This window comes from Camelus bactrianus, chromosome 2 (genome assembly GCF_048773025.1).
Source record: "Camelus bactrianus isolate YW-2024 breed Bactrian camel chromosome 2, ASM4877302v1, whole genome shotgun sequence".
In the NCBI taxonomy this organism is placed as follows: domain Eukaryota; kingdom Metazoa; phylum Chordata; class Mammalia; order Artiodactyla; family Camelidae; genus Camelus; species Camelus bactrianus.
This window is the reverse complement of record NC_133540.1, coordinates 59,090,751-59,114,604: the sequence shown is the minus strand read 5'-3', so window position 1 is coordinate 59,114,604 and position 23,854 is coordinate 59,090,751. Positions and strand designations below refer to the sequence as shown.

At 35.3% G+C, this 23,854-nt stretch overlaps 1 protein-coding gene across 4 annotated transcripts in view; it reads left to right on the top strand.

The window, feature by feature from the left end:
- SEC24B (SEC24 homolog B, COPII coat complex component) overlaps window positions 1–23,854 on the top strand; it is a 72,079-nt gene that overhangs the window by 29,584 nt on the left and 18,641 nt on the right. The window contains exons 4-8 of one of the 4 annotated variants that reach the window (XM_074342478.1): window positions 666–770; window positions 11,345–11,425; window positions 14,074–14,297; window positions 20,222–20,403; window positions 22,979–23,081. In XM_074342478.1, coding sequence (XP_074198579.1) covers window positions 666–770; window positions 11,345–11,425; window positions 14,074–14,297; window positions 20,222–20,403; window positions 22,979–23,081 — 695 coding nt within the window. Of the gene's footprint in view, window positions 1–665; window positions 771–11,344; window positions 11,426–14,073; window positions 14,298–20,218; window positions 20,404–22,978; window positions 23,082–23,854 lie in introns of all 4 variants that reach the window. The other 3 variants (XM_074342468.1, XM_074342497.1, XM_074342488.1) reach the window with 3 other exon arrangements.

Here is a 23,854-nt window from a genome sequence, read left to right as displayed (position 1 = left end):
TCTCATGTAGTCAGCAGGCTGACACTGAGATGACTGAGCATCTCAGAAAATTCACTTTTCTGTAATCGTCACACTTGTAGGGCCACAGTTAATAAGCGCCGCCTCCCTTCTTTTTTTTCTTTTGAGCATCTACTGTGAGCAGAGAACTATGCTGAATACAGTTCTTTAACTGTCATTCTTTTTCCGTTGAGAACTGTTTTACCATCAGGGTGGCATTAGCAGAAGGAAGGTACCGAGGATCTGTATGTGTGTTGTATGCTGTATAAGCTCATTTCAGCAGAAATGATCACTGTTTACCAAGAATGCACAGTCCCAAAGGACGTATACCACAATGGCCCCAAGGTCAAAGAAGGTAAACATGTATTGAGCTCAGTAAAATGTTCAGAGAGAATGAGTGCAGTTACCTAAATATTATCAGTGTAAGACATGGTACTTTTTTCACACTTAAACCAGTTAGTTCGTATTAAAGCTGCTTTTACTAAACTGCTTTGCAGAGATTTTCTAACGGTTCCAGTTTTGATAATACATTTGCTAATATTAATATGCATGCTGGGATGTTCTTTGGTATGTCAAGAGTTCTTTCTCACTTTTGATGCAATGTCAAAATTTTGTTTCTCATCTTTCCTGTTGGTTTGACTCTTGTGTTTGTGCTTTCCACTTTACAGGCATGCAGTATGGTGAATATGTTAATAATCAAGCTAGCTCCGCACCAACTCCCTTGTCATCAACTTCCGATGATGAGGAAGAGGAGGAGGAGGATGAGGAAGCAGGTCTGCTTTAGCTTTACACCAGTTCTTGATCTTTTCCTGCTCAAGTTTTCTTTTTATGTCCACAGTCCTACTAGATTAAAAAAAGTGTCTTTGCAGATTCAGCTCAATAAACTTGCTTGGTTTGGGTTATAGAAGGTTGGGTCACTTGAAATGAGGTGTTTTGCTTGTTTACTTGTTGTTGTTTTGTTTTTTTTTTTCTCCTTTGGACATCTTTGCCATTTTGTAAGTAATACATCTGTCATGATGATAGAGCGCCTTCTTTCAGAAATGCACTTTCTCTCATGCCACATGCAAAAGAATGAGTCCCGACTGAAGCTGTTGGCTGATGAATGCTCTAGCACCCTTATAGGAGTAGTTTTATTTTCTGCTTTGCACGCTGCTTTAGTCTAATCAAAATGAACCATGTGGATTTTCTAAAAGTGACACAGAAATAGGGCAATGTTTCTCTGAAGTTCTTGTGGCCCTTCTTGTCATATTTTTAGAAGACCCCAAATCTGTAGCTATTTTCCTGCTTCAGGAAGTAGTTCACATCTTGCCAGTTGAAGAGATCATGCATGGGATGATGTGTTGCAGCCTGTTTAATATCTTTTTCTGCCTTTGATGAATGGAACACTGATGAATATTAAGTAGTTCAGTTTCTCTATTAATTCTGATATTTTAAGAGTGAACCAATAAATGATGATCTTTCAAATTATTATACATGACCATGATTCTCCTTCTGTTAGCTTTATAACTGAGTGGCAGGATTTGCTATAAATAGTCCATTTAATTAAAAGTTTCCATTCCCTTTGCCATTTTTAAGTATTCAAATCCATATGCATGATTTGGGGGGCGGGGGTGAGAATAGAGGGTCCCAGATGGAGAGTAATTTTTCTTACCTTAAACATGTAAATAGCCATTTATCTTTTTGAATTTGGTGTAATTTTTTACTTAATATAATTTCAATCTTATGAAAGAGTTGTAAGCAGAGTAAAAGAAACTCCCATATAGACTTTACCGAGATAAACCATTTTTGCCCCATTTGCTTCTCTCTATATACATTTTTTCCTACATCATTTGAATGTAAGGTGGAGATTCCATGAACCTTTACTTCTAAATACTTCAGTATGTATTTCCTGACTGTAAGGACAATGTCTTACATAACACAAACACAATACGGTTATCAAGAAATCAAATACTGAGGTGATAGTATCGCTACACAATCCTAGTCAAGTCTCAACAGTTGTCTCAGTAAGATCCTTTATAGCTGTTTCAGTGTTGCAGGATCCAGTGCAGGGTCATGCATTGAACTTAGTTGTCAACTATTTCTATTTAGACTCCCTCTACCTAGAACCATTCCCTAACCTTTCTTTCTCTTTCTTGACTCGTGACATTTTTTAGGAATACAGGCCAGTTATTTTGTAGAATGTCCCTCAGCTTATGTTTACCTGATGTGTACTCATGATTTGGGTAAAATCATGCATTTTTGGCAGGACTACCACTGAAGTCCTGTTGTGTTTGCAGGACGTTCTGTCCGAGGCACGTGATGTTGACTTGTTCCCATGTTGGTGATGCTAACTTTGGTCACTTGAGTAAGATGGTGTCTGCCAGGTTTCTCAGCTGTGAAGTTACTGTTCTTCCCTTGAATTTAATTGGTAATTTGTGGTGAAATTCTTTGATACTGTGTAAATGTCCTGTTTTTTATTAAACTATGACGCATTAGTTTTAGCATTTACTGGTGGTTTTCTAGTTTTAACATTCTTTCTGTATTTATGAATTGAGGTTTCCTTGTAAAGAGCTTTCCCTTCTTTGTTGATTTCTTTGGGTTCATATTGACTCATGGATTCTTATTTTATTCAGTGTGTAATAATCCATTACTATCATTAGTTAATTTGGTAGCAACTTATCCTTAACCTGGCCAGTAGCAGCTCTTTCAAACTGGCTTTAAAATGTTCCCATGAATCTTTAAACACTTATTTTAAATACCTTAAGGTCTCAATAAGATGTGCCCGGCTCATCTTGTATTTAGGCAGCTGCAACCCTGGGATGAACCATTTCCTTTAGTCTTGATTCCTGTAGTGCAGAAGGGTATTTTAGAAACCAAGATCTGATTGTAATGTGTGGTCATTGCTACTGATGGGTCATTGCTCCCAGGCCCTGAGTTACTGTTACTATTTATTGTATATATTTTTCAGATTCTAGATACATCTCACTTTTTTATCTCATGATCCTTATTTTGCACATTTCGGAAATGTGTTATTTTGTGTAATGTTATTTGTCAACCTGAATTGCTCCCATTTTTGTTCTGCTTACAATTAGGTGCAGTGGTTGATAATCCCATTTCCTTAAATTGGAAAAAAAAAAGGGAAATCAAAAAGATTTAGCCTTTATGGCTTTTCTTCTGTCACCTTATCTTGTTTAACTACTTTTTTCTTGAATATATTAGATTAAAAATTCCTAAGTTCTTAACGCATGGCATTTGGATTTTAATAATGCTTAACATTTTTGAGTACTTACTGTGTGCCGGTGACAGCACTAAAGAGCTAAAAAGCTGTAGGTTTTTGTGTCACTTCTTCTAGATTCAGATCTTGACTTTGTCACTTACTAGCTTGTGAACTTAGGCAAGTTTCTTAAACTCATTAATTTTAAAATGAGTTTCAATTTACTCATCTGTAAAATGGGAATAATAATAGTTACAGTTATATATGGTTGTTTTCAAGATTGAAGGTATTCTTTGTAAAGAGCTTAGAGCGGTGTCTGACAAATGGTGAAATCCTCTGTAAAAGAATAGCTGTCATTACTGGCACTGAGAACATGTTCGTATCTCAATTTATTCTTTAGATCTAGCCAGAGGTAATTGGCTCCATTTTGCGGATGAGTTGACTGCGATCTGAACAAGTAGAGTAACATTTGTCTCTGGTCACACAACTCCTAGGAACAGAGTAGGGATTCAGACTGAGGGCTCTCTGTCTGCAGAAAGGTATGAAGAAGAAAGAGTCTTCATCTCCTAGTGAGAAACACGAAGCTCTGGGGTAGGACAGAACTAAAGGGCACGTGGCAGTGGTCACCGCGGTATCACTTACATGTGGGCTTTCTCCTGTGCCTTTCTTATTAGGCAGCAAAATAATAAGACTATACTATGCATAGTTTTACTAGGATCCTGTTGTTGTCTCTTCATGGTTTGTAAAAAAAAAAATCATATTTCTGTTGTTTGCAGATTAAAAGAACATTCTGCGTGAGAGGAAAGAAAAAATGGAAAGAAAATCTAGCTTTAAAATGAATTTTAGTTTTATTTTTGAGACCCCACTCCGTTGCAGTACTTTTTTCCATATGTAAAGAGGTAAAAGAAAGTGGCTTAAGTTGGCATGGGGATTACACACAAGTATTTCTACCAAGTAGAGATCTGGAATGCTCTACTTTTTAAGCATTTCAGTGGTATTCATTTCCTATAATCATGAGATTTTTGTGTGTGTGGTTTATGTGGAATTGTTCACCAATTTCAGAAAAGCTTATTGAACAACAGTGAATATCAGCTAGCAGATTTGGAAATCAGTAATATTTTTCTTCACAGTTGTAGTTAAAGTAACTATCCACTTATTTTAGCTTTTCATTTATTAAAGGTTAGGGTTTCCTTGACAGCAGGTCTAACCAGGAACCAAGTACAGGGATATTTATTTAAAACTTGCAGTTTTCAAAGAAAACTTTGATTTCAGTTCTAATTTTACATAAACCATCTAATTATATTTTTTAAGTCACATGCTACAAATAGGCTTCCTTTTTAAAGTTTCCTCATTAAATGCACACTTGGAAACTAAAATAGTATTTTGTACTAGAGACAGTCTTATGTTTTGTTGGAGTTTCTAAAAGTCAGAATTGTTGGAGAATAAACTTAAAATTAAAGAAAGCTTGAGCAGATAGCAAGCTGTCAGGTTCCCATAGTGGTTATATCTGAAATTCTTCACTAGGTTTATTCAGTCACAGGGATTCACTCCTTCAGTTGTTAGTGCCAGAGAGAGCGTGGACCTGTCCTGGGTTTTAGATACGGTGCTGAAGACAAGTACTGTCGTACCTGTAACAGGAGGGAGTACTGACTTGAACATGGAGTGAAAGGGAGTAAGAGTGAAATAAAAATTGAGAAGTGAAATAAAGTGAAAGAGGGGGAAGGAAACAAGGACTAGTTCAGGCTCCAGGCTGTGGCCGGCCCTAGGCCCTGGGAGGCCCGGTCGGCTAATGCCCTGTCACCTGCTATACGTACTCCCAGTCCCCTTTCCTCTAGGAAGTGTTCAGAGTGGGGCGACTCCAGGGGACAACGGGAAGCTCTCCCCCACGGCTCTGGTGATGTGACAGCTTGATGCTATATTTTGTAAATGATGTTAGAAAAAAATTTGCTCTTTCATAATGAGGTTTAAGGTGCTAGTCAGTTTTTATTTGACTTTCACACAAGCTAATAGTAATTATTCAGTGCCAGGTACTACGTCAGAGATCATAATATGTTTATGGTTTGCTTGGGTAATTTAAGAGGTAATATTGTATTTTGACACAAAATGTGTTAAGTCAACCTCTGTAGATTGGACAGTATTGGCCACTTAGCTCTAACTTCCAAAGAAAAGTCTATTTTTAATTCAAGTATGTAAAACAGTATTAACTGTAATCATTATGCTATACATTAGAACCCTAGATCCCTAGAACTTACTCATTGTCCTCTTTGACCAACATCTTCCCTTTTCTTCCACCCTCATCCCTAAAAAAAGTCTTTAAAAGGGTTCAAATCTTTCTCTTTAACTCATGTACTATTTGATTATTTTAACAAATAAATATCTTTCAACTAAATATAATGCATATTTAATATATTTTTAAAATTTTAGAAATTGAATGCATGTCCTGGGTCTCTGAAGGATAGAAAAAGATATCTATGCCATTATGAAAAGTATTAGTTTGAGGGTTAAAAAGAAAATGTGGTAATATATTTGTAGGTGGTACCTGTTACCTGATGAACATATAACTTGCAAGCATCCTGTTTATATAATTGCTATCGTTGGAAACTCCAACTTTCTGTACAGGACTACAGAAGAGGGAGACTTGGTATCAGTGTCCAGAGTTAGAATTCAAGAAGTACTTTCAAGTAGAAATAGTGTTCAAATGGTGATTGGATGTCTAGGCTAGTCCCAAAACTAATTAAGTACTAAACATTTGCAAATGCTTTATTTTTTACAGCGTGTTGTAAATTTATAGTATTTAATCAATAATATGGATTATGGGTTTTATAAGTGCCCGTGAACTAACTTGGGATAATAAGTACCAGTTATTTCATTATTTCTCTGAAGAAGTGTGTTCTAAGTTCTGAACAACCAATTTGTAAACAAATTAATAATGCCCCATTTGTGAGCTTGATTAAAAACGAGAAGCTCACAGTCTACTTTGGAATGTAGAACAAAATTTTAAGTCCTGTGTTAATCATGGTGTTTTTTGGAATACACAGGAGAATCTGGAGCCAAATGTTGGGATGGGATGGGATGGATTGGAGATGATAGGGAGGGTTGGGGGTTGGAGGAAGGTAGAGGGACCTGAACTGAATCTAAGAGAAGTTGGAATTGGGCAGGAGAGAGGCCTGGGGAGAGGCAGAGGTACTTTTTAAAAGAAGCAAGAAGCTTGAGAGAAGGTGGCGTATTTGTGGAAGTTTAGTGAGTCTGGGACCTATGGTCTGCAGAGGATAGTGCCAAGAATTGAATGAGGTTGGGTAGGATGGCTGGGTGAGATCTTTAAGAATCTTGAATTTCATATTTAGGAGTTTGTATTTTATCTTGAAGGTAGTGAAGAGTCACTGAAGGAGTTTACAAGGAAAAATAACATAACCAAATTTGCATTTTAGATGTACAAATTGATTTTCATTTACAGAAAAAATTTTTGAAACTAGAGGCTATTGGAATAAGCCAGTGAGAAAAGTGAGTTCTTAGACTAAGGTAGCAGGAAGATTGGAGACAGGGAGAGTGTTAGCATAGTAATACAGAAAGAAGGGAACCATTTTTGCAAATCGAAAGTAACTGGGTTGGCAGTGATAAATGTTAAGGAAAGTTTGGTTTAAGTTGAGAACAAACCATTGGCTTTATTAATCAGGAGGTTCTTGCCTTGTTCTTTCTTTCCCTCCTCATTTGTAGCTCTGTTTTAGGATAGAGAAAGGAAAGAGAAAATGAAGAAGTTTTTTTTTGAATCACTGCTAGTATCTGTGTAATTTATATCTGTTGTATCTGTATAATCTTAACATTAGCCCTGTGGAGTATGTGTTGTAAAATCTGTTGTTAAAAATAAGGAATGACTCAGATTCAGGAGTCTTGTCCATTTTATCTCATCTGGTAAGTGGTAGAGATGGAATTTGACTTACACTTTTTCCATATTTTATGCAAGTTATAAGGAAATAAAATCTCAAATTATTAATTTCAAGTTGAGCAATGCTAGTAAAAGCATTAGACTGTGTTAACCTGTGGAGAGAGGGCAGCTTAAGTCTTTTAGAAGGCTTCAGTGCGTCCTGATATTTTTTCCCAGCTTTACAGGTTCTGAGCTATTCTTCTGATCCAGTCTCTTCCTTCTTTCCTCAGATTTAGCTCCCCTTCTTTCCCTCCTTCCTCTTTGCTTCTCTTGACCAGTGACATAGAGCCAGTAAAAGAATGAGCAGAAGTGCTTCCCAAGTGCACATTTATTCTCACCCTCCATATGACCTCAGGAATATATATAATCACTAATTGTAGTGTGAAGTGACTAAGGCCGACTTGGACCTATCGAAGGTTTAAGAGTGGGGACAAGTACCAAAGTTTCTCATTCAACTAAAATCAGCTTGTATGCAGAAAGCAGTATTTTTCTTGGTATCATGGTTCCAAAGAGCAATACAGTAGCATAACTGCCTCTATATACTCGTAATATAATAGGGAAGCAGGTATCATATATGATTATAGTGCAGCTTGTAAAGTACAATAATTCAGGGTTGAGAAAATGTCCTGTAGGAGAGGAAATGATTTTCCATGAGCATATCAGAAGAGTTTCATGGAGGATTTGAAATCTGAAGGATGAGGGAGGAAGGTAGAACTCAGTGGTAGAGCCCGTACTTAGCAGGAGATCCTAGGTTCAATTCTCAGTACTGCCATTTTAAAAAAAGAAAAGAAAAGTTAAAAAAAAAACAAAAACAAAAATCTCTTAAAAAAAGAATGAAACTTGATGAATGGGAATTTGCCATGTGGAGAAAAGAAATCTAAGCTAACAGACCAGTTGGTACAGTGCATATAACACAGGAAAAAATGTTGTACTGGGATGAAGAGTGAGAAGATTGGTGTGACTGTGTCACAGGGTAAAAGAGGGAAGATGGTACAGGAGCAGGTGAGAGATGGAGGAGAAAAGGAAAGTGGAAACCTAATTTTGAAGTTTCTTTTATGACAACACAAAGGCATTTAGACCTTATTCTGTAAGATGGTAGGGGAATTAGTGAAGGTATTTTTAAGCATGTCTGGAATATTGACATGTTTCATAATGTACCTTTTAAAGAAAATACCATTTTGATTTGTGTTGGCAGTGTTGGCATAACCTGATTAGAATTAATCTGGACAATTAAGTTCTAGCAAAATTTGAGTCTATTTAGTTTAGTGGATTTATAACTTATTGTTCACTTTGGTGTTTTAACAAGTTCTGAATAGAGATTTGCATTTGTACTTTTCTTCTAAAAGTGAATTTTAAACGAGCAGGTTTCAAATTATCCAATAAAATAAGAATATTTCTATCACATTAATACTTTAAAGTTTGTTACTATAGCATTATTATTAAAATGGGCAATATTTTTAAGCATTAATATTTGATTTGACATGAAAGAAGCTAAGGAGTATACTTAAGCAGTATTATGTTCTGTGAAATAATTTGATATGTGTCAGTAATGTTTTTCCCTTTGGATTTAATTTTTTTCAAGAATCATTATTTCTAGATATTTACATTTTAAAGTTTTTCTTGATGAGAGAGAATATTATGGTATTTTTTAAATCAACGATGTACATTTTTTCCTATTAAAATCTGCTCTTATTTTTGCCCTTTTGCTTTTTTGTTTTAATTGAAGTACAGTCACTTTATAGCATTTTGTTAGTTTCAGGGGTACAGCACAGTGATTCGGTTATTGTTTTCTGATTACACTCTGTTTTAGATTGTTGCAAGATAGTGAAGATAATTCCCTGTGCTATACAGTAGGACCTTGTTGCTTATCTACTTTATGTATAATACTTTGTATGCAAATATATTCTCTCATTCTGTTGTCTGTCTCCTTACTTTCTTGATGGTATTGTTTGGAACACTAATGTTTTATTTTAATGAAGTCCAGTATATCTATTTTCTGTCTTCTGTTGCTTGTGCCTTTGATGTCACATCTAAAAATCCATTGCCTAATCCGGGGTCATGAAGATTTACTCCTGTATTTGAAGAGTTTTAGTGCTTACATTTAGGTCTGTGATCTATTTTGAGTTAATTCTAGCGTAAGGTGTAAGGAAGGGGTCTAACTTCATTCACCTGCATGTGGATATCTAGTTGTTCCAGCACCATTTGTTGAAGAGAATATTCTTTCCCCATTGAAATGTCTGCATATTGATCTGTTTTGAGGTGAAATCTGCGTAACATAAAATTAACCATTTTAAAGTGTACAGTTCAGTGGCGTTTAGCATGTTCGCAATGTTGGGCAACCACCACCTCTGTCTAATTCTGTCACTTTGGTTGTTGTGCAGTCACCACTTCTATCTAGTTCTGACTTTGTAAATGTACTGAACTAGATGGTACGAAACACTTTCATCATCCCCAAAGAAAACTATACGCGTGAAGCAGTAACCTCTGATTTCCCCCTCCTCTCAGGCCCTGGCAACCACCAGTCTACCTTCTATCTCTGTATAGATTTACCTATTCTGGATATTTCATATAAATAGAACCATACAATGTGTAACCTTTTGTGTCTGGCTTCTTTCACTTAGCATGTTTTCAAGGGTGACTCATATTATTGCATGGATCAGTATATCATTCCTTTTTATAGCTGAAAATACTATGTTGTATAGATAGACATCTGTTGATGAATATTTGGGTTTTGGTGTACTGTTTTCTAATGCTAGCCCTTCAATATTTTTGACCTTATATATCAGCATTCTTCTTTAGTTATAAATCAACAAATACAAGGAACAGAAAGGAAGAGCCTTTGCTTCCCATTTTTAAGAGTAATGACATACACATGCAATGATTTTCTGTTTACCACAAAGAAAGCACTTAGAATGTATTAGTGTCTTTCACCTACTATTTATTTCATAGCCTTCATGTTTTATAAGTTGCTTCCTATCCACTGTCTCATTTAAGCATCACAAGAACATTAAAAATCACACATAGGGCATTTAAAAAATTGTTCTTATTTTGCAGAGGAGAGTACTATTGATGATTGTCATTTATCCAAAGTTATTTAGCAAGTAAATGATAAAGTGCAATATAACTACAGTCTTTTGCTTCCAACTCATGTTCTTTACTGATAATAAAAAATTCCTACACAAAAAACTTTGGCTGTTATGCCCTGAGTCAGTATACCAAATTCTTGTAGTTAACCAAAATTATTCAATGAAAGATTATGCTTACCTATTCTTTTTCTATCACCATTGAAAATGAACCTAAAATGTAGTTTAAACCTTGGTTATCATGTCGCTGTGAAGAGCCCAGGATCACCTCTGTACCACAGAATTTTGTCTTATGGTGAAAAAGACCAAGATCTCTAACAGAAGAGAAGGGCCATGCGCATTTTCAGTGTTATTCATCAGTATGTACTCTAGCGTTCCCACCTAGGATAACTGTGGGCTCTCAACAAAATATTTGTTGAGATTCTGAATGAGTGGGAGAAGTATATTGTATGTTCTACTATCTGTGTGACTTACCACTAAATTCTATTATAAATTGCCACTGAACATTCCTATTAATCTTACAAGTTTTGAATGAATACACATAATAAAAAGTCTTACAGTCTAACACTTATTTATTGGAGTACCTTATTAAATATACCAGGTACTGTTTGAGCTTTACTGAGGAAATGAATAAACTGACTCACAGAAATGCTAAGTAATATGCTAGGGGGCAACCCAAGCCATAGACTCCTCTCATATGAAGGTTTCATACAGCTATGCTGAGTTATAAAGTCATTAGAATTTGATTATCTTAAAATAGCCTAATATTGATAAAAGGGATTTAATAGCCTGGGACTTGGTAGAGCCGATCTTCAGAGAGTGATTATATTAACATTTCTATCAATCTAAAATTGATATTTGTGTTTGACTACTTTTAAAGTTTGATATTTGTTTAAGATGCCTTCATATGTGTCTGAGTAAATTTTATTCCACCCATCAGTCGCATATTCTTCCCGCTCTCATCCCCTGTTCTTATTAGCAGAAATTTTTATATGGTTTTTACAGTGTCATCAGACATCAGTCATTCTGATTTTTACTAGAGCCAGGAATTTTCCTAGATCAGCAAAACATCTTTCTCAAAATTGCCAAAGGTCGCTTTAAGATACATTATCATTTTACACTTAGTAGATATTTTGGTTTTCCTTTTAGGTGTTGACAGCTCTTCTACCACAAGCAGTGCTTCTCCGATGCCCAACAGTTACGATGCCCTAGAAGGAGGCAGTTACCCAGGTAATTTGTTTCCTGCTTATTTGATGTTTACTCAAAAAGTGACTGACCATCAGTTGCTTTCAAACATGAGCATATATTGTACATAGTTATCAGACTATATTTTTAACAGAAAAAAAAGACATTTTCCTGGTATTTCTCAGCCTTAACTTAATAGCGCTAATTGCCTTGTAATGACTATGAATGCTATTTCTGGAAGGCCTAAGGAAATATATTATTCCATTTTTATTATTATGTTCCTTATCTTTTTCCTCTTTCTAAGAGACATAATACTGAAATTTTTCTCTTCTTTTCCCTTCTTTTTTATGCTGATAACTCCTTAAATAAATTTTATATTTCTGTTCTCATGCTTAGGTCCTTGAATTTCTTCCAACTAGCCTCTGAATATAAATAGTTTTTGACTCTTTACTCCCCCCCTGGCTCCTTGCTGCCTCCAACAGGTAAATAGGTTACCCAACTTGGGAGTAGATTTTGGAGGCATTCCTTTTAATCGTATCTTGAAATAACTTTGCATTACATAGGAGCAGGAGTGGTGGATAGTGTTAAAAAAATTACAAACTTAACTTTCATAATGAATAGTCATTTCATTATTATGTCATGTACTGGTATCTTCGTAATTTGCCTGTTTGCTATCACCGGCAACCAGGCAGCCACACCTGACCTCCCTCTTTCTCTTCCCTTGTGATTCCAAACTTTAAGACTAACAGAACAAGGAATTTTGCCCTTGTTTTTCTTATAACATTGTTAATTATCCAGGATGAAGCTTAATTGAAGTTGGAGAACGCTGGACTTAACACACTATCTTGCTATCATTATTCTATGAATCAGAAAACTAATCTTCTCAGCTTAGTATAGAGTTCCCTTTTAATATTTCAAGAATACTTAAATAAGCTACTCAATCTTTTGTGGGTAAGGTTTTTTTTCCCTAGGGAATGTGTGTGTGTGTGTGTGTGTGTGTGTGTGTGTGTGTGTGTGTGTGTGTGTTGTGTTGGAGGTTGTGGACCATTCTAAAAGCAATTGCCATTATCAAATAGAAGTTAGAAGTTACTTCATTCACTAAAGGATGAATACTGTGACTGTAGTATTTCATGGTCTTCAAATTAACCTGAGGTAAAATGCCCCATGCAATGTATTTAAAAGATTATGGCCTTGCTTTGTTTGTCTGTATTCATTTAATCAACAAATCTTAATCTTGTTATGAACTGTGCTTTGACCGTAAGTGAATGACCTTGGGCAAGTATTCCAGCTATTTGTACTGCACCGAAATTAAGGAAAGATGTGAGTATCTGTCACAGTCAGATTAAATGAATTGAAAGTATGTCAGGTACTAGGTAGGTCTTAGGACTGTAGAAATGTATGAAACAGTATTCCTTTCCCAAAAAAGGAGAGAAGTTTTAGACCCCCATGTTTAGGACCCGAGTTCTTTATTTCTTATGCTGATGACTGTTGTCACTTTTATTCCCATCACTGGGAGGAGAGACAAGCAGGAGATCTAAGCTTGTCCTTTGAAGAAGCTGCATTGAAGCTCTTGTCCTTTTAAGAAGCCTGGGGGGTGACCAGGAAGCTAGCGCTTGCCTAATTAGCACAAGATGATAGCCCAGTGCCTAGGAACGTGTCTTCAAAATGAGAGTCCACAGAGTCAGTAGAAAGATACGACTCCTCAACCACCTTCTAAAAAAAGTAAATTTATTAAGTCAGATGCTTTTAGGAATGTATTCTTCGCAGAGTCTGATTGCTGGTGAGGAGTATAGTTTTAAATGAAAACTAGACTAAAATACACATTTATTTTAGATTTGACTTAAAAATAAGACTTAGTATAACAAAACGTTACTAATCATTGTGTGCAGTAGAGTAATAGACTTTCTTTTTGTTGTTATTCTTACATGTGATGATTAAATTTTCTATAGTTTTTTCACAGTTTTTATCAAGTTTTAGTTTTTGTTATAAATTTAAATAAAGGAAGAACATTCATTCATTAAATTTTACTTGTTCTCTACTACATACCAGACGTTCTAGGAGCTGAACACTATTCCAGCAACTGTCTTTCATATTTTCACAGTTTTGCCTCTGCAAATAAAGCAGACTTCTAGGGGACTGTGGAAATAAGCCACTCTTGCCATGGACTTTTTAAAAATAGATGTCAGGGTCAGAAAAAAAGCAAGTTAGAGAAAAGAGTAGTTAGCACCCTTTTTATTGCTTTGCTTTGTCTTCTGCTTCTTGTCCCCATTTCTGCTGAGAGAATAAAAAGAAAAATAAATTTTTATATACATAAATATTTATATTATAATATATACTATATTTCTTATATATGTATTTAATATGTATAAATATGAAGGGCTTATCTATTAGAAATACCAGTTGAAGTATTTGTTGTGAAATAATACAAAATGGGGTTTTCTTGTAAATACTTTTGTTAAAAAAAGATAAAGTGGGAACATGTGAAACAAGATGAGCAAAATATTAATGATTATTAAACCTGAGTGATGTGTATATGGGGTTAATTATTCTATTTTCTCTACTTTTATGTTCAAAATTTCTCATAATAAAAACTTAAAAATGGCATTGGGGAATGCCAAAAGTTATGGACCACCCAGGAGCCTTTATGGAGTCCTGATTTTCTGTTGTTAACACCATTATTTTCCTTTTGTTAGATATGCTCTCCTCATCAGCAAGCAGTCCTGCTCCTGAGCCCGCTCCTGAACCTGACCCGGCTCCAGCTCCAGCCCCCGCTGTTCCTCAGCCTTCAAAACTGGCTAAGCCGTTTGGATATGGTTACCCAGCTCTTCAGCCTGGATATCAGAATGCCACAACACCACTCAATTCTGGAGTACCGCCCAGTAGCCCAGGGTATTCTGGATTCCAGCAGTATGCTCAAGTATGTATTTAGTCATTTAAAGACTGCATTTCTAAAAATTGTGAAACTGTTATCAATTCTGACAAACCCTTGGTGATTCAAATGGATCATAAGTACGAACACAGATAAGCCTAGATCAAATGTACGTAGAATTTGGTTCCAGTTTTTTGTGTATGTTCGTACATAGAAAAAGATAAAAGGTGTTAGCTATGATTTTTTTTCTGCATTGTACTTTTATTTTTCAGAGTCTCTGCAATATACAGGTATTAATTTTATATCAGGAAATTAATTATTAGTTAAAATTTTATATTACTAAGCTGACTTTCTCCTTAAAAAAATGACATGGTGTTAATATGGTGGGGATTTTGGTTCCAACTCTTAAGTTGAAGAAATCTCCATGACATGTAACTGAAATTGGTAAAAAGCCTCCACACACAAATTCTTATGAGTACATTTGTTCATAGTTACTGCTGTGACTCGTTTTGACGTGACCTTTCTGGGAGTCACCTCTTAAATACCATATCAGTTTAGTAATAGGATAATAATTATTTTATATTTATATTTATTGAGAAAAAATAGAATTTAAGGAAATGATTGAAATGGCAAAAGCATTCTACTTATAATTAAAAAAAAAACTGCTCTTAGTAGTCTAGCAGAAATTTCCTCCTGTGGTGAAGCAATGAAAATTAGAGTGGAAATAAGAAAACCATGTGTTTCTGGAATTTAATCTTAGAATTAAGGCACAGAAGGAAAGAGGAAACTGGGAGACACACTGGAGAAAAATGATTGGTTAGTACTTACCTGCCTTCCATTTTGTTAGATTTTCTTTATTGGTCCAGATGGGACACTACTATTTCAGAGTAAGTGAGCAATGATAATTAAAGCGCATAGCTAGGATCTACATTTAAATTCTTACCTGTCTACTGGCAAGATTACAGGTTTTTATCTAATATGAACAAACTAATTTTAAAAGAAGTCCTAGTTAGGATAAGAATATTTTACTTTAGTTTTAAGCAGCTTTCTATAATAAAATTGAAATGCTTTTAAATGTTGCATTTAGTGCAACTCAGTGGGAGGGTTCTGAAATCTAAGGGCTTTCTTTGTATTCATTTATTAGAGATAAATTTTATTAACTAGTGGGAAACTCCAGCGGTTATCCTTTGAGGAAGAAAAAAAACTTAAAATTTGTTTTTCAATGTTGAAAAACAGGAAAAAAATTGATGTTTAAAAATGAAAATAAAAATTAGAAAAATATTTTAGTGTACATGTGAAAACCCAGATATAGATACTGTATGGCTTCTTTTTTTTTTTTAACTTTAAAAAGGTTCATGATCAATTAGAATAAGATGCAGAAATAAATAAAAGTGGAAGATAAATATCAACCAATCCTCCCATCATCAAGATATAAACACTTGGAGTCTATCCTTTTAGGTTTCTTGCTGTGCATTTGTGGGGGGAAGCTAGTAAAGCTGTTCATCCAAATGACCTCTTTAAACAAACAAATAAAAAAAGTTGATAAATACGGATGTTGTTTTATAAATTTTCTATTCCTTTAACAGCATAAGAGGAAACTTTTATATCACTGCCTATCCTTCATCTGAAAGCTGCATAACGTTTTATAGTCATCCAGCCTATCACTGGGCATAGCTGAGTGTGAATTAGTGAATCATAGGACCTATTTACCAGACTTGAGAATTTCTCTCTATTTATTCATTCGGTGAAAACTGAGTTCCTACCATGTGGCAGCCCTACTCTAGGCACTGAGGATACAAGAGGAAGTTAAGTGAGCAAAACAGTTCCTTCTCCCTGTAAACTTGGTGGGAGTGCGGGGCCAATGGGACAATAAATAAATAAATCAATAAATTAATAACCTAATTTCAAATAGTTACAAGTGCTATGAAGCAAGACAAGTTCAGGAAATTGCTGGGTTTGGGGGATATGGAGTAAACAGTCAGGAAAGCCCTCATGGTAGAAGTTACGTTTAAGTTAATATTTGAATGACACGAAAAGCCAGACCCTAGGACAGTTTGGGGGTAGAGCATTTCAGGCTGAGAATACGTATATACAGAGACTTGAGCAGGAGCAACTTTAACGTGTTCCAAGAACAAAGTCCCAGTGTGGCTGGAACTCAGTTAACAATGGGAAGAGTAATAGGAATGAGATCAGAAAGCTAGGGAAGGACCATAGTCAGAAGCTTGAATTTTACGCCAAGTCCAAAGGGGAGACGTTGGAGATTTTATGGAATAGAATGAAATCTGATCTATGTATTTAGAGAATCATTTTGCTACCATGTGAAGAACGGATTAGGGATGGGAGTATTTGAAAAGACAAAAATGGAAACAGGGAGATAAATGAAAGCTTTGCCATCAACCCAGAAAAAGAGGTAGTAAAAAGTGGATGGATAAGGGATATCTTTGGACTTGTTGATGAATGACTGGATGTGGTGGGTGAAGGAAAGGAAGGCATCAGGGATAACTCTTAGGTTTTTGGCAGGGCAACTGGGTAGAGGGTAGTGTATTAGCTTAGATGGTGAAGACAGAGCAATGATTCAGGGAATGGGAAGTGAGTTGATCATATTAAGTTAAAATAGACATCCAAGTGGAGATGTCTGGCAGACAGTAGTTGATCAATATTTGGTGGTCAGGTATAGAGAGATAATGTGCCAATATTCCCAGCAAGAGTGTCTGTGACTGTCCATTTCTCTATTACTAAGTATGCCAAGAATTATTTTTATAAGCAAAATTTTTTTCATAATTCTCAGTCATTTGTGTTTCTTTTTTGATTTATTTTACTGAGGTATAGTCAGTTTACAGTGTTGTGTCAGTTTCTGGTGTACAGCACAATTCTTCAGTCATACATGAATATACATATATTCATTTTCATATTCTTTTTCACCATGAGCTACTATAAGATATTGAATGTATTTCCCTATGCTATGCAGTATAAACTTTTTTTTTTATCTGTTTTATATATACCAGTCACTATCTGCAAATCTCATACTCCCAGTTTATCCCTTCCCACACCCCTTCCCCTTAGGCAACCACAAGTCTGTACATTTGTGTTTCTTAATTGAAATCACTGTTTATATTCTTTCACCATTATTGTATCCAGGTCCTTCTGGTTTGTAAAAGCTATCTGTAATAAGTACATTAATCTTTTGTCTAATATATGTTGGAATTTTTTCCCTGAGCTTAAAATTTGTTTTTAATTTTAATGGCATTTTATTTTACATTGGAAAAATGTTTAGTTTTATATGATCATGTTATTGCTTTTTTTGTTTTCACCTTTGTTTGTATCCTTTAAAAGCTCTTTTCAACCTTAAGATTAGGAAAATTTTTTTTAGTTTTTTGGTGATTACCTTTTTGTATCTTTAATCCACTTAAGGTTTTATTTTGATATATAATGTAAATAATAAATCTCATTTACCCCCAAAATATTTGGCTCTAATTTCAATGATATTTATTAAATAGTCTTTTTCTCATTGATTAAATATCCTACCCTTATTTTATATCCTAAATTCTTAAAGAATTTTAAGTTCTTACCCTAAACTTGGATTTGTTTGGGGTTTTCTATTATACACTATTATTGGATCCATATAATGATGTTTTCTTTCATCCTTTAGAGCTCTACCAAAAACTCAGAATCCTTTTCATTATCTAGGTTTTTTCTCCCCCTTAACATCACTCACTTCAATTACTGTCAATATTTTGCTGTATTTGTTTCATCTGCCCCCTACACACACACACACACACACACACACACACACACACACACACACACACACACACACACACACACCTTTTATTGCAGAGGATTTTAAAGCTAATCCTGGGCAAGAGGAGGCGGGGAGATAGAAAAGATCATTTCTTGCAGATCACAATACCACTGTCATATCCAGCAAAATTAATAGTAATTTCTAAATGTCATTTAAAGTTCAGTCCATATTCAGATTTGCCTCATTTCAGAATTGCTTTTTTGCAGTTGGTTTGTTCAAATCAGAATCTAAACAAGGTTTACTAATTGTATTTGCTTATGCCTCTCAATTCTCTTTAATTTTAAAACAAACATCCTTGCCCATTTTTCATGCCTTTGATCTTCTGAAAAAACTGGGTCTGTTGTCCTGTAGAATGTCCCATATTCTGAATTTTGCTGATTGCCTCTTGTGGTGTCATTTAACTTGTTCCTCTGTTATACTTCCTATGGACTAGAAATTAGATCTAATGGCTTGATTATATTTGGGTTTATTGCTTCATTTGTTTATTTCCCTAAGCCAAAATATGATACGTTTTGGTTCTGTGTACATCATAATATCTGGTTGTCTCACTTTTAGTGGTGCTGGGATTGATTAGTTGGTTTATATGGTGACAGCCTGATCTCTTCATTGTGAAGTTCCTCATGAAGCTTTCACTTAGTGACTTTATCATCTATTGATACTTGTTTATCATCTATTCCAGATGACCATTACGTGCATCATTTATTTCAGGATGGATTGTAAAATAGTGATTTTCCTGAATTTATCATTCTGCATTTATTAGCTAGAATTCTGCAGTACATTCACATAATAGAGTGCTCAGTAACTGTAAAAAAGAATGTGGAAAATCTCTATATATAGACATAGAGTTATTGCCAGGACATTTTTTTAGGTTAAAAAAAGGGTCATATTTAGAGCAGTGTATGTATTAGTTTATATTTGTAAATTATGTAAATTTTATGTTTACTCAAAAAGTTTTTTGAAGTTAAAAAGGTAGACAGCAATCCTTAAAAATTAAAAGCAAACAGAAACAAATAAACCAATTTATCAAGTTGGATACATTCTGATACAGGAAAAAAGCACTGTTCTAGCTAATCTTAAAACAGTATTTGGTATGTTTTCAGTGGGGAATAATCTAAGGACAAAAAGAGCTACAAAGAAATCTTACATTTAATTTAATAACCTCACATTTATAACAGTATTGGTATTGTTATTTTGCAACTATTTTGGTATATCATAGGATAAAATAAGGATGTTACCATTAGGAGTCAAGATTTTCAGTGAAAGTGAAGAGATACAGACATAAAACCAAAGAAGTTAGAATGCCATTTTCTAAAATTTGGATTGGAAATGTCTTTGTAAACTCATTATTTTTTTCCCTCTATTTAAAAATGTATGTTTTCTATTTCTACCTATTATAGAAGCGGGAAGTAATAACAGCACACTAGCAATGAACACCCTTGTTATCCAGATTATGGTCTCTAGATTCCAACCCTACTTAAAAGGAACCAAGATTCTTTTTTGGATAAACGACTAACTTTAGGTCTGAAGGAGGAATAATACAAAACGTTATGCCAGAAAGCAAGGAAGCTAACAAAGACTAATGAGTTCATGTCAAAAGGACACTCAGGCCAGCTTGAAGGGGCTCTCACTGGCCAAAGATTGGGTAGTTTGGGCATCAAAGTGAATAATAACCCTAATTTGCCAAGTCACTTTGAGTTGATGAAGAGCCGTGAGTTCATAATAATACTAAATATATAACAGAGGAAACAAAAAAATGAGGAAAGCAAAACTCATTGAACGTCATAGTACATTTCTCTGGCATCAACTCATTCTGAAAATTGATAATTGAAAAAACTTGAAAACAAGCATTTATCCTGCCTTTCTAGTATGAAGTGTATTCAGAGAAACTAACTTCTTTGACATTGAAAGCATTGTTGTTGAAGTTTTGCTGTGAAATTTAATGGTGCAAATAAGTTTTAAAATTATTCAGTATTTTGCTTTGAGTTTTTTTTTTCAAGAATGCTTTAAGCTGTGAGCTGCTCTATTAAGTCATCCTGCTATTACAAAGCCAGATTTAAATTTTCTTATCTTCTTGCCTTTTCTGTATGCTTAAAACCTATGTATACTATAAGTTTTATTTATGCTTGTTATATTGTTCTTCTGTTTCATTCTGAGTTGCTCTTTTCAGCAGTATCCTGGTATGAACCAACTGTCATCCAGTCTGGGAGGATTGAGTCTTCAGAGTTCCTCACAGCCAGAGAGCTTGAGACCTGTAAACCTTACTCAAGAGAGGAATATTTTACCCATGACTCCTGTTTGGGCTCCTGTACCTAACTTGAATTTAGACCTCAGAAAATTGAATTGTAGCCCAGAGTAAGTATTTAATTTAAAATCTTAAGTAAGTAAGATACCTTGTCAAAAACACTGTATGACTTTCAAAAATAGTAAAAGTAATATGATATTAATTCCTTGATTGGAAGTTTTGTTAACGTAAACTCTTCTAATTTAGTCTGTAAAGAAGTTCCAGATGTAAAACTCAATTCAGATCACCTGTCCCTGTCCCCATCTCTGTTGCCATTCAGTCTCATTCCCTATCACCTAATGCTTCAGAATTTTTTTTTTCTATTTTAGTGAAGGGTCTTAGGAACCCAAATCTAACTATATTTTTCTTTTCTTAAATTTCTTTTTTCCTCACTTTTCACCAGTAGTAACTTCTGATGTCTTTTAAATTAAGCGAAATCTTTAAAATTTTATGCCCTTCAATCTTTGCTTGAAAAGGATACAGACTTCACTTATGTAGACCCCAGGTTCAGATACGTTTTCCTCTGAATTTTCTTTTCCCACTCAGTATAGAGTGTGAAGACCATTGACCCCAGGCTTATTTATCCAGCCTGAATTTAGATTTAGATTTTCTTTGAGTGTTTCCTTGCCTCGTGGAACAGTTTAGCAGGCAGCCTCCTTCTGGTGGCCACAGCCCCTGGTGTATCCTTTAGGTGGGTGAGCTCTGTTTCTCACCTCCCAGTGCCCCCAAAACTAAAAGTTCTCCGTTCTTGTCTGCTTTCGGTCCTTCTGTCTCCTAAGACTAGGATGCTTTTTAGAAGACCTCCTGCTTCTGGAATCTCTCCTCAGAAAGTAAACTCTGATTCACAGACAACATTATCTTCTTCCTTGCATTAGGAAAATTAGTGTTCTTTAAAGGCTTTTTTTTTTAAGGCGATAGTTTTCTAGCGTTTTTCAGCCACTGCCTTATATGGATTTCCAATACAGGAAACAGGAAATGGAGATGCTTTGAGGGTTCCACCTCTTCTGCCACAGTCTATTGCCAGCCCCCCATCAGTGAGTGCCAAGATCATATCTATAAAAATGTATAATCACTGATTCTAGATTGAGAAGAGCTGCCCATCCTTAATGTAAACTGCTGTCAGGGCAGTAGGTGTGTGGATCACGGCCTGTGTGTGATGGGTTAGGCGTCCCCAAGTAGGTGAATGCAGTATATGTACATGTGTAAGGGGTCACACAGGTAGGGGATGGTGTGTATGCTTCTACTCAGTTATGTGTTTTCTATGAAAAAATCTCTTACCAAAATAGCAAAGCAGAGTAATAGGCTTTAGAGTGTATGCTTCAGAGTTTGAAAAACCTAGGTTCTTACCTTGGTTCCACTGATAAGTAGCCATGAAACTGTCCCAGTTATTCAACCTCTTAAGTTCTCAGTATTGTCAGCTGTAAAACAGGAATAGTAACTGTGTCTGCTATTGTTAAGATAATTCATTCAATAAATATATACTGAATGCCTTCCAAGTTAAGTGCCAGGCACTGTCGCTAGGTGCTGGGAATGAAGCAGTAAATGAAAGAAACAAAGTTCCCGATCTCATGCAGCCAATATCATATTAGGGAAGACATACTGTGAATAGTCAAACCAGTGAGTATGTAATGTATTTTCAGAGATTACTATGAAGTAGGGAGTAGTGAGGGTGGAGGGTGACTATTTTTAATTGAGTCAGGATACGTTTTTTGCAAGGAGTTAACACTTGAATAGAAATTTGAATGAAACAAGAGAGCAAGATGTGACTCTGGAAAAAGAGTGTGCCAAGCTACGTGAACACCAAATGCTGAAGTCCCAAAGCAGGAGCCAGCTTGGCGTGTTCAAGGAACACCACCAGCCTAGAGTCAACACGTATCTGGATATCTCTACATACTGTTCAACACTCTTCTTAGGAACTCCTGTCCTGGTTTCCAGTACCTCAGCCTCTTATCTCTTGGATTGTTCCTTTATTGACTCTATGTCTGCTGACCTTAATTTGTAACTTAATAAATTTTAAGCACTTATTCTGTGAGAGGAATAGTACCAGGGTGACACAGGGACAAAATATCTCTGATCTCCAGTGGAGGATATAAACAAAGTGCACAGCCAGCTAGCAGATCCGACTAATTGATACCATAGAAGCATAAACAGATCTCAGTGCACAGAGGAAGAAGTCTTTACTTCTGACTTGTGATCGGGGCGCGGATGGTTTCATGTGAAGCTATAACTTTGAGTCTCACAGTAAGAGTCAGAGTTCAACAGGTGAAAAATGGGCAGTAAAGCAGGAACAGCATCATTAAAGGTGCAGAGGTGTATCTTTTCACTCGTATTTTCTACCTCCTCCTGCTCGTGCCCTGCTAGTCATAGTAGAGTTACTGTTGTTTTTTTTTTTTTTTTTAATGTGTTGCACTTCTCCACCATGAAAATGTTGACTCCTTAATTTAGGTCTTTTGACATAAATAACATACATGCCTGTTTAAAGTAATCAGAATTCTCCTAGTTATGGTTATGTAACATACCCAGATGATTTTTACGAGTTTGCCCTTAAATGTTTAGTTGTTTACAACTAGCTACTTCAGTTTTTTTGTTTTGTTTTGTTTTGTTTTCTGATAGCTAACATAGTCCATGTCGTTTATATTTTTGCAGTTCATTTCGGTGTACTTTGACAAATATTCCACAGACACAGGCTTTACTGAATAAAGCTAAGCTTCCTTTAGGATTGTTGTTACATCCCTTCAGAGACCTAACGGTAAAGTAACATCCTCAGAAATGTTTGTGCTCATGTGCAAGGTATTCAGATTGTGTATTTTCTTAGATTTTTTTCATCTTCTTTTATTTGAAGTTAGATTTAATCATTTCTGTCAGATTCAATTCAGCAGACATTTTCTGCCACGTGTTTTGTGACAGTCCCTAAACTAAGCACTGGTAAACAGCAAGATGATTAAGTCATTGGCCTTGCCCCCAAGAAATTCTTATTTAACAAGGGACAAAGATGTGAAAACAAGTAATTACTGTTCCGGATAACTAATATGTGTAACATAATCAAATTCTGTGAGTTACTTAGGTAGTAAGCACAGTATGGGAAGAGATTCCTTCTGGGTACAGTAGCAGAATTTTTCTACAAGTGGTGAGAACTGAGTTGGATTTTGAAAAATTAGTTTTGGAAGTTGAAAAGGCCATAGACGATATATAAACTTTAGGGGTTCTTTATTAAACGTAAAGGAAGCACCAGCCACGCTCTCCAGTTGAGGTGGGGGGGACTGCATGATTGTTCTTAACTATATTAACTAAATAACCTTTGTAATAATAAAGTCTAAACATGTCAAGTTTATTGGATGAAAACGTTAACTTTTTTAAGTTTCCAATCAGGGGTTAGTTCAGGGAGACAGAATAATATTTCGTATTTTCTGAATTTCTTATGTTGAATATAAAGTTCCTTTTCCAAGCTAAGCATAAAGAGATGTATTTCTTTAAGGCACTTTGTATTTGGCTTCTTGTGGCTGCAGTCCCCACCAGGACTGT